The sequence below is a fragment of the Xenopus laevis genome, chromosome 1S (genome assembly GCF_017654675.1).
Source record: "Xenopus laevis strain J_2021 chromosome 1S, Xenopus_laevis_v10.1, whole genome shotgun sequence".
NCBI lineage: Eukaryota > Metazoa > Chordata > Amphibia > Anura > Pipidae > Xenopus > Xenopus laevis.
Window position 1 is genome coordinate 55,322,611 of NC_054372.1, and position 12,053 is coordinate 55,334,663.

Here is a 12,053-nt window from a genome sequence, read left to right on the forward strand (position 1 = left end):
TATGAAATGCATGTTAATAATATTGAAATGTTAACAACTGCCTCAGAAATAATGTTGTGCTCAAACACAATGTGATACTAGATAAACATATAGCTAAGTAAATCATTTGTCACTATACGATTTTGAATTGTAAGAATGCATATATTTGCATTTCAAATTAATTTGGTTTCATTCTGCACATCCAGTGTCAAGGGCATCAGTTTCAAAAGCTCTGGCAGGCATTTATGCTCTAGCAACATGCAAATATTTCAACTTTGTGTGTGTAATGGTTACATATATTTAAGGGTTACTTTTGTCTAGCAGGCCTGACCCTGACTCAGTATATACAGAGTCCTCCTTGCAGATTAATGCCCCCCCTTCAGTTCTGTTCTAAGTCGACCATCAAGGACACAGTGAAGCTGTTACAAATTACCTCTTCATTGCTGCACCACTGGTGTAACATCTCAAGAGGGGGAGTATTATCAGTACTATGTATGGTTTTATGATTGTGGGGCCCGATTGGGAGGTACAACTCCTTCAAGGTTCCTACGTACGGCTCCCACACCATTGTTTCATCACTGTTTTTCTATCTTGTAACAGTGTGTTGTGTAGAGTACTTTATTTATTTTGAAAATATTTTATTTGATTTTCATATTAAACAATTGAAATCAGTATGACAGTCAATGATTTGCAGATGAAGAGAATATGTTATATTCGACACAATGGCATAATATCTTCAAAACTAAAGTGAAGGGCTATAAAACTCCCACCTTGTTCTTTGTTCTGTATTCCGTCTCTTGTGAGTACACAATCTACCCAGCTCGTGTCAATAAACTCCTGTCTCTGGTGAATTCCCACGAAGTGTGTGTGTGTGTGTGTGTGTGTGTGTGTGTGTGTGTGTGTGTATGTATATATATATATATAATAAATCAAAAAAGACCGCACTCACAGGACTTATCATGAAAAAAAGCCACAAGGGCTGTGCTTTTATTCCTCAACGTTTCGGCTATCCAACTCTAGCCGTCCTCAGGAGGTGACGGCTAGAGTTGGATAGCCGAAACGTTGAGGAATAAAAGCACAGCCCTTGTGGCTTTTTTTCATAAGTCCTGTGAGTGCGGTCTTTTTTGATTTACTGAATACACGTAAGTTTTACCAGCACCAAGGCTTTCAACCATTCATTGTGGAGTGCACCAGTTTGGACTCTGTATGTGTATATATATATATATCTATATATATCTATATATATATATATATATATATATATATATATATATATATATATATATATATATATATATATATATATAATCTATCTCAAGCCTCCATGCATCACTGGCCTATGTGTGACTTTAGAATATCATGTTTGTCCTGTGGGTCTCAAATCGTATAAGCCCTACTTTACAGAATGGCAATTGAAGATATATTCTATAATTTATTAATGAAATGAATGCTTGGACATAACATGGCCTTTGTTAACATCTAACAAATAAGTAGTATAAGTATTACCTAATACATTGGATTGAAACTTGTAATATAAAAACGGTCTTTAAGAGCAACACTGAAACCCTTATTTAATCTGTTTACAGGGAGCGGGAACCTGTGAGAATGTGCTCATAGAAATCCTTGCCTCTCGTACTACAGGTGAAGTGAAACACATCAAACAGGTTTACCAACAAGGTAATGTTTACCATGGGGGAGTCGAAATAACAACAGGAGTTTCTTTGAGTATTCCTGAATCCATTAAATTAAACGGAAATATAACAGTGATCTGTAGTATGCATTATAATCAGGGGAGACCTTTGACAGTGTGTGACGTTTTGTTGCAGAATATGGACGTGAATTGGAAGACAGCATCACTGGAGACACATCTGGATACTTCCAGAGGATGTTGGTTGTCCTTGTACAGGTGATTGTCTTTGTCTCTGAACTAAATAGTTCTATATTTATCTCATATGTCGGAAAATAAAAGAATGTACTGTAGTTAAGTAAATGCAGTGTAAAATAGTAAGCAAGCACCAAGAGCAGCCCAGAGCACACGTTCTGTGTGTGTCATTTCAGAGGCATCTTTATTAAAGCTAGGATGACAGATGATGATTATGGCTTCTGTACAATTTAAAATAATGTACCCATTAAGAAAGTGAAACATTAGCCAAGGGGTGGGTCAGTCACTTCATGAGGAGGGACAAGATAATTTATTTACAGTTCATTTGTGGTAGGTGTGAATAAATATAAATGTTTTTAGGCCAACAGGGATCCTGACTCTAAAGTGAATGATTCTCTCGTGGAACAAGATGCGCAGGTCAGTGATTATGAACAAACATTCTTCCAAGAGTACCGAAAACATTGGTTTAGAAATTGCAGATATTATTATAAATGGTTAATATTATTATTATAAATGGTTAATATTATTATAAATGGTTCATTATTATAAATGGTTAATATATTCACAGTGCTGTATAATAGAAATAGAGCAGGGACAGCATTATATAGAGGGGTAGGAGCAGGGCAAATACAGTAAAGCACAGTGCAGGGAGTGCATTTTGGGTACAGCAATAACACTTCAGTAGTAAAGAAGGTACCGGAGTATGTACAGGAATACACGTTGCAGTAGGATTATAGATTATGCAGCAATACATAAATCAGAAGAATCAGGCCCTGTATACAACCACCTTGTACAGTAGAAGTCAGGCCTATACACGTGCACAGTGCAGTAAGATATGTAAAAGCAATACAACAGCAGCAGCTACAAAGCACATCCAGCAATACTTGGGGGCAAATGTACTAAAGGACGAAGTGACTAGCACGGACGAAAATTCACTAAATTTACCAACGGTCGCTGGCGTAACTTTGCTAGCGAAGGAGATAGACTCTATCGGTTCTTTGCTCCCTAACGCCTGGCGAACTTGCACTCTGGCGAATGGACTTAACTACGCAAATTCACTAAGATGCAGATTTTACTGAACGTTACCTCTTGCGCCAGACTTGGCATCGCCACCTCAGACCAGGCGAAGTGCAACAGAGTAGATAGGACTTCCTTAAAAAATAGTTGAAAATTTTTCCAAGTCCCAAAAAACGCTAGGGTCTTCCCCCCCCCCCACATGTCCTAACATATGGCACATAAACTATATACTGGGCTCATGTGTAGGGCATTATAACAACTCTATTTTATTTTATTAAGCTTCCCTGGGCTTGTGTAGTGTAATGTATTTGCTGCAAATTAGGCAACGCTAGTGCAACTTTGCTTCGCTTGGCGCAGTAATGCTAGCGCAACTTTGCCAGCATTCGGTGCCCTGGGCACAACTTCGGATTTTAGTGAATTAGTGTTGTCGTAGTGAATCTATGCCTGCCGAAGTGTTGCGCTGTGAGCGAAGCCGTCGCTAGCGACGAGGTTAGTGAATTTGCCCCTTAGTATAGTAGGAGTGGGGCATATACATAAATAGGTTAGTAGGAGTAGGACATAACTAGCACAACATAGTTCATTAGCAGTAGGACATAAACAGTAATACACAATGCAGTAGCAGTAGGGCATAAGCAGAATTACAGCAGCATAAGCAACAGGGCATATCCAGCAATGAAATTCTTCACTACAGGTATGGGATCTGTTATCCAGAAACTCGTTATCCAAAAATTCTGAAATACGGGAAGACTATCTCCCATAGAATCCATTTTAATCAATTCCGATTTTTAAAAACTTTTTTTTTCTCTGTAATAATAAAACAGTAGCTTGTGTAAGATATAATTAATTCTTATTGAAGACAGAACAATCCTATTGTTTAATTTGTGTTAAAATGATTATTTAGTGGACTGAAGGTATGGAGACCCAAATTACATCAGGAAAAGCCTCAGGTTCCAAGCATTCTGGATAACAGGTCCAATCCCTGTAAAAGTAGGCAGGGTTGCCATCAGTAGTCATGCAGCCCTGTACTGGTAAGTTAGCAGGGACCTCCTCCTGGGGGCCCCAGCCCACTGGCCTCTCTGGGTGTTTAGCTCTGCCAAAAAGGTCACCTTGATCTTCCCAATTATGTGAAAGCGACACTCTTGATCTAACTAAACACATTTGACTTCCCTTGAAGTAGAACTAAAGCCTAACTAGAAATGTTGTACATAATGTTTTGGGCTTCTGTACCTACCCAGGGCAACCATAGCCCTTTAGCAGTAAAGATTTGTGTCTCCAAAGATGCCCCAGTAGCTCCTCATCTTCTTTTCTGCTGATTCACTGCACATGCTCTGTGCTGCTGTCACTTACTGAGCTTAGGGACCCACTCACAATATACAGTACACATAGAATAGAAATGTCACAATATAAGGCTGATTATTAATGAATACAGATAATTACTACATAGAAGCACAGAAACCAGTGCAACAAGCATCAGAATTTAATAATCAGCTTGATAATTTGCAACAACCCCTAAACTTAGCTTCTCAACAGCTGCTCAGCAGGCCCGGATTTACAAACGGGTCGCCCCTAGGCCGTCTCTGCTCATCTCTCTGTCTGCGTCCCCCTCCCCTTCTGCTTCCCCCTCCGAATCCGCGTCTCTCTCCCTCTTCCCTCCCTGTTCGCTTCTCTCTCCCCTTCCCCTCCTTGTCTCTCTCCCCTTCTGCTTCCCCATCAGGTTCTGCTTCTCCCTCAGCGTCTTTCTCCCCTCCGCCTCCCCTTCTGCTTCCCCCTTCACATCTCCCTCCCCTTCCCCCTCAGCATCTCTCTCCCAGTCCGGCTCCTCTTCTGCTTCCCCCTCAGCTTCTGCTTCCCCCTTCTACGTCTCTCTCCCCATCTGCGTCACTCTCCCTTTGTGCGGCAGCGCACACGTATGCGCATATCTTGAGTATGTAAAATTGCGCATGTGCAACTGACTTTAATGCGGCTGGGCGGCATTCCGTCCCTTAATTTCTGCCGCCCTAGGCCCGGGCCTTTGTGGCCTTGCCACAAATCCGGGCCTGCTGCTCAGAGCCCACTGAGAATGTGAGTGTCGCAGACACTTTCCAAGATGGTGACCCCCTGTGACAAGTCCTGGATCATTGCTGCTATTGAGAAGCTAATACTTTAATCTGGTACAATCCATTGATTTCTGATCAGTACAAGAGTTAATGGAGTCTGTATTCTTGGGCCGTTACAGGATTTGTTCAAAGCTGGAGAACTTAAGTGGGGCACAGATGAAGAAAAGTTTATTACTATTTTGGGAACCCGCAGCATTTCTCATTTGAGGAAAGGTAAATAAACACTTTATTTGCTGTAATAACTATTCATAGTTTGTTTAAATTGTCTAACAATGTCAAATGAATATACAATTCTTAACAAATTTTCCACATATAAAGGTTTTGCAATTCTGCTATATATATATATATATATATATATGTATATGTATATGTATATGTATATGTATATGTATATATATATATATATATATATATATATATATATATATATATATATATATATATGTGTATATGTTTCAGCAAAGAGGAAATGTATTCCTGCGGTTTAACTGCTGGTGCTGTGTCAGACTTGTATACGTTGGCTCTTACATCATATGGGAAGAACAGTATCTTCAATATGTAGCTGGCATGTGTGAAACCATGGCAGTCTGCATAATTCATTCACTTCTAATTAGAACTGTCCTAAAATCTCATTTTAAAGTGTAAACCGAAAGCTCTCATAGGCTAAAAGTAAATGTAAAACTTCTCTATAAAATACAGGTAGTTCTAAATGAAAAGACTATGATATGCAAGCATAAAATGACGAAAGACATTCAGTAGGTACATATACATATGTGTAGCCACATAATGGGTGCCATTCTCCAATGTCAGTAACAGGAACATAAAGCGGGCCCCGCAATACCACCTAAATATTATTTAGAGATTATACATCATTCACATCAGTCTTTGTGCCAGTTGAGTTTATATCTTAAGCCTCTAACAAATTTACACACTCTGGGGCTCATTTATAAACACTGGGCAAATTTGCAGTTACCCATAGCAACCAATCAAAGGTTTGCTTTCATTGCTCAACCTGCAGGTAGCTGAAGAAAGTAGGGATGCACCGAATCCAGGATTCGGCTAGGATTCGGCCTTTTTCAGCAGGATTCGGCCGAATCCTAATTTGCATATGAAAATTAGGGGCGGGGAGGGAAATTGCGTGATGTTTTGTTCGAAAACAAGGAAGTAAAAAATGGTTTCCCCTTCCCACCCCTAATTTGCATATGGACCTCTAGCTATGCTTTTGTCTCCTACTAACGCCTTTTCTTTTACAGCCAATTGACCATCTGCAAAATCAGATAACTGTTTTTCCTTATTTTTCAGTGTTTGATAAGTACATGACTATCTCTGGTTACCAAATAGAAGAAAGCATTGGCCGGGAGACATCTGGCCACCTGGAGAAGCTGCTTCTTGCAGTCGGTAAGCAATAGTGTATGTGTTCAGTGTTTATTTGGTGGATTTACGTTGGCCATACAATGCTGTTTATAGTGTGTGATCAGCCACCGGGCCAAACAAACAGAAACAGTATGTCTGTATGAGGTGATCAGCTCTCTCAGTGCAGTTTGGAACCATATGTGCCAATATAAACTGCTATTCAGAATACCAGTAGGCCTGGTACTAATGTGTTCACACATAAAGTACAATTTGTTTAGGTCACTGTTTAGACAAGGGATGCACAAAATCCATAATTTTAAGATTTGCCAAATACAAGAGAACCCTAATTTGCATGTTTAGAATTTGGATGGCAATTTCATTGGTTTCATCAGTTATCAACAAATTATTCTCACATTTTGTTGTTGTCCAGAGCTTCAATTTGATTTGGCTGAACTCTATGGCCAAATCCTATTCCTGCAAAAGATGCTGCAATCTGGCGAAATCCCAAACTGAATCCGGGATTCAGAACATCCATGAATTAGACCTCTAAATGACATGGAATTTCCTTATAGGATGTTAAGATGTATAAGATAAGAAGTGAAGGGGTTGTGCAACTATGGTTTAATTTTTTAGTATGATGTAGAGAGTGATATTTAGTGTGGGCGACTTTGTCCCATTTCACTTTGCCACGAATTTCGCAAATTTGCAGCGAAATTCACGTAACTGGTGAAAAATTAGTGAAACTGCGATTTTGACGCTGACGCCGTCTGTTAATTGTCGCAGGCGGAACCGTTGCCGGCATCGGAAAAACTTTGGCATTGAAACCATCAGCGGTGTAAATTTTTTTGATGCTGGAAAATTTTCACAGCAAATTCGTGAATGTATTTGCTGGCGCCCATCACTAGTGATATTCTGAGATAATTTGCAATTGGTTTTCATTTTTTATTTGTGTTTTTTGATATATTTACCTTTTAATTCAGCAGCTCTCCAGTTTGCAATTTTGCCAATCTGGTTACTACAGTCTGAATTAGAAATAGAATATAAATGGAATATAATAATGAGTAATAGAAATTAGCAATTACTATTAATGTGTAGCCTTGCAGAGCATTTGTTTTTAGATTGGGTTAGTGACCCCCGATTTGAAAGCTGGAAAGAGTCAGAAGAAGAATTCAAATAATTCAAAAACTATAAAAAATTACATCCAATTGAAAAGTTGCATAGAATGAACCATTCTATAACATACTAAAATCTAACTTTAAAGGGATCCTGTCATCAGAAAACAATTTTTTTTCAAAATGAATCAGTTAATAGTGCTACTCCAGCAGAATTCTGCACTGAAATCCATTTCGCAAAAGAGCAAACAGATTTTTTTATATTCAATTTTGAAATCTACATGGGGCTAGACATTTTGTCAATTTCCCAGCTGCCCCTGGTCATGTGACTTGTGCCTGCACTTTAGGAGAGAAATGCTTTCTGGCAGGCTGCTGTTTTTCCTTCTCAATGTAAATGAACGTGTCTCAGTGGGACATGGGTTTTTACTATTGAGTGTTGTTCTTAGATCTACCAGGCAGCTGTTATCTTGTGTTAGGGAGCTGTTATCTGGTTACCTTCCCATTGTTCTTTTGTTTGGCTGCTGGGGGGGGGGGAAAGGGAGGGGTGACATCACTCCAACTTGCAGTACAGCAGTAAAGAGTGGTTGAAGTTTATCAGAGCACAAGTCACATGACTTGGGGCAGCTGGGAAATTGACAAAATGTCTAGCCCCATGTCAGATTTCAAAATTGAATATAAAAAAATATGTTTGCTCTTTTGAGAAATGGATTTCAGTGCAGAATTCTGCTGGAGCAGCACTATTAACTGATGCGTTTTGAAAAAATATTTTTTTCCCATGACAGTATCCCTTTAAGGTAAACCACCCATTAACTGTTGTGTTTCAGCATGCAGCCATATGGGTAATACTCATTTGTCTAATTATGTGTGTCCATTCTTTTTAGTGAAGAGCGTTAGAAGCATTCCCGAATACCTTGCTGAGACTCTCTATCATGCCATGAAGGTAAGTAGGTGCTAGTTTGATTTCCATTGTATGGAATTATAAAAGTAATAGTTTTCTGTATACTTAGTAGTACAGCTCATTAGCTCCAGCAGTCTTGCCATATGATGATACGTACAGAAAAGTGCAACCATATAATTGATATGTATTTAACTAGATTTGCCTAATGCTTAATACAGATGTTTGCACGCACACTAACATTCTAATACCATCCTATACTTGGGTAGATACATAGTGATATAGCTGGTATCTCTGCTAGACAATGAACAGGCAATGGTAGCTTTTTTTTTTTTTTGCAAACCGCAATATCGTTGAAAAAAGAACTGATGCCGTTTTTGCAAAGATATGGGCTATGCAGCATCCATGCTATACCTTAGTAACATAAGTATTCTCTTATCTACTGTTATACAAAAAGGGGAAGTAGCTTGGCTAGCTCATACTATATTTAGGTATTCTTCTGAGAAGAACACTTTCATGGTATCTCAAGAAAGCAGAGGTTATTATTTGAAAGCATATAGAACTTGAAATTGCATCTGCCTTTTCAATGTTGTGAAACAACGGTTGCCTTCCATTGCCACATGATTTTAAGGGTTCAGATTCGCCCACAAATGAATGCTACAAAAAGTTCTACGATTCGGCCAAGTGCAAACCGGATCCTGCACACTGTTAATGTGCTTCTGAATGTTTTATATTTCTGTGTGATTATATAGTAACACAGTAATTATTCATTGTCTGCTGGAACGTTCCCAGTTTGCTCCTTGTCTTTTATGGTTAATTAAGAACACATTAAAAAGTAAAGCTGATGCAATGTTTTGAACCATTATATACCATATAATGATTGTATTGTTGAAAACTAATAAAAATTGTCAGGATAAAAAAAAAAAGTAAAGCTGAATAAAGTTAATTTTATGCTTTCTTTTTCCCATCTCCCCAGGGTGCTGGCACTGACGACTGTACCCTAATTAGGGTTATGGTTTCTAGGAGTGAGGTTGATCTGCTTGATATCAGGGAGAAATTCCGTAAGAACTGGGGCAAATCCCTGCACGCAATGATTAAGGTGAATGTTTTCCCGATTATAGAATATAGTAACAGGCATTCTTAAAGGGGAACTATCTCGAAAATGAAAATTGAATATAAGCTTCAGCATACCAAAAAGAAGTTTGCTAAATACAATCAATTATAAATTCTACATTGTTTCTGAAATAATCCAGTTTATCTTCAATATCCCTCTTTCAGCATCTGTTTCTCTTCATTCTCTCTTCATGCAGGAGTTGGGTTTCAGATGTTGATTGACAGTTAGATCCAATATATCTTATAGGGGGGGCTCCTTTTGCCTAGAAGATGTATTAGAGCTCACTCTATTAAATCATCAGACATTATGTCTCTCTACATGCAGAGAGATTTTGTTTGTACTGGAATCAGTTATTTGAGTTTGAGCTCTAATTCATCTGCTAGGAAAGGAAGCCCCCTATAAGATATATTGGATCTCACTGTCAATTAACATCTGACACCCAACTCCTGCATGAAGAGAGAATGAAGAGAAACAGATGCCAAGAGAGGGATAGTGAAGATAAACTTGATTAATTCAGAAATGATGCAGAACATTTAATTGATTGTATTTAGAAAGTTTATTTCAGTATGATGATGTTGTAACTATTCAGTACAACAGTCTAATTTTCAGGGTTACATGACCTACCAGAGTTCCTTGCTATCAGAATCTTGCACAGCAGTGATGTAGTGCCACACAATCCTTTGCTGCTAATAACTTTATTTAGGAGAGATTCATATCAGTTCTGTTATCCAGTTAATGCAGGAACATGCAATTTGGGCGACTTCGGAAAACGAATCGGTGGGTGTGATTAGCGCTGGCGATTTTTAATTTTAGCCAGCGCAGAGTGAGGGAAGGTGTTTGGGGAGACTGACCGCCGCAAAGACGAGTCGATTAGTCGCCAGACGACTAAATCTCCCCAAAACGCCCAGTGTGACCTTACCCTTAATAACATATAACAGATCTGTAATAAAGATTCAACAGATGTAGCTTATATTACTTTTTCATTTTCATAATAGTTACCCTTTAAATTAACAGATGAGACTGGTTTTGTTTGTTTGAACCCAGTGAAAGTTCTGCCTTCAGTTGAAAGCAGTTGTAAACCAATTTTTAGGTGGCAAGGTTAATTTTCCAATTTAATTCGGGTCGTGTAAGGAGAAAGGTTTCCCAATAGATAGAATGAAAGGCACCTATTCAGATATCTATCAGATCAGGTAAAAGAACAATTTGGCTGGGAATCCTGTGACCATGATGCACAACCTCATTACTGACCTGATTTGATTTATTATATGACCAAAGTTCTGCTTTTTTATGACCTGGCCAAACAAGCAGAACCAACTACCTGAATCAGGTTTGATCACGTCAGATCTTGTATTTGTTTGTGTTCAGAATATGTGATACAGTGCAATCGAAATCAAACTGGAGAAACAAAGCTCAGGATGCTGCAACTGTCTGACAATCTGGATTACTGAACATGCACCAAACTTCCATCCGACTTCATTACAAGTATAAAAAAAAAGTTATTGTACCAATTGATTGGAACCCATTGATATTTATACAGACATTCTAATGACATTCACATTGAACAAGGCCTTAATATTAATCTGAAGGAATGTATTTCTAATTATTTACAAATAATTACTCTGAACTTTTCCAATATAATCCATTAAATGCATTTCTTGACTTTATGCCAGGCTCCTAATTGTACATTTTCCTATTACAGGGTGACACATCTGGAGACTACAGGAATGCGCTCCTTCTAATCTGTGGTGGGGACGATGACTAGTTCATCTGACTCTTACAGGATGGAAAGCAGCTTTGGCCAGTGCTTTTGCCACTATTACCGTTACTATTGTTTCATTAGTTATGTTATTCATCCCATTACCAAACATGTGAGACTGTTAAGGTCCCCATAGACGCGACGATTCTTCTTGCCGAACGACCGATTTTAGGGAAGTCCGACCAATCCTTCGAAATTATCGTGCGGTTAGTGGTATTCGAACGATCGTACATTTTACGATTTTTCGGCCGACATCTGTTGGGAAATTGATCGGCCAGGTCAAAAAATCTTTGTCGGCCCCAGTGCAATCTCTCTATGTTTGCAGGGCGAAGCAGGCAGCTCCCCTTTGTTTTCCTGCCAAATTGGTCTTTTTAGTTGATGGTAAATTCGTACGATCGTTCTGAGAAGATATTGGTCTCACGATCAGGATCTGATCTTTTAAAAATCTCAACATCTATGGCCAGCTTTACATTCCTGTTGGTCCGAATCGTTTCACCTTTACATTTAAACTTGTTTATCATTGTTAGATAACCTGCAATTGTTTGTATGCTTGGCCTGTGTTATAACATCACAAGAAAATAAATGTTTTTTGTCTAAACAGTTCTGGAGGTTAATCATTTACTGTAGGATTTATGTTTTAAGTCTTCTGCCCATCTATTACTGAATGTTGGCTACATAATTCTTACACAAAGTGCCAGTCAATGTGTAACAGATCCACAACAGGCCCAGATTTGTGGGAAGACCTAGGATGGCATGATTATAGGGGTGGCATGGGAGTACTTGGGCACAGAGGAGATTTGACAGTTCCCCGATGCTCCAGCAAACCTTTAAATGTGTGATGGAGAAGGG

The 12,053-nt window shown here is 38.7% G+C and overlaps 1 protein-coding gene across 2 annotated transcripts in view; it reads left to right on the forward strand.

Annotated features, from left to right (window-relative positions):
• Positions 1-11,804, forward strand: part of anxa5.S (annexin A5 S homeolog) — a 37,362-nt gene extending 25,558 nt beyond the window's left edge. Inside the window, exons 9-16 of one of the 2 annotated variants that reach the window (XM_041575116.1) lie at positions 1,566-1,656; positions 1,806-1,885; positions 2,222-2,278; positions 5,094-5,187; positions 6,277-6,372; positions 8,321-8,379; positions 9,311-9,433; positions 11,148-11,802. In XM_041575116.1, the coding sequence (XP_041431050.1) occupies positions 1,566-1,656; positions 1,806-1,885; positions 2,222-2,278; positions 5,094-5,187; positions 6,277-6,372; positions 8,321-8,379; positions 9,311-9,433; positions 11,148-11,210 (663 nt within the window). In that variant the 3' untranslated portion in view covers positions 11,211-11,802. 2 annotated transcript variants of the gene reach the window in all.
• The last annotated feature ends 249 nt before the right edge of the window (positions 11,805-12,053 follow it).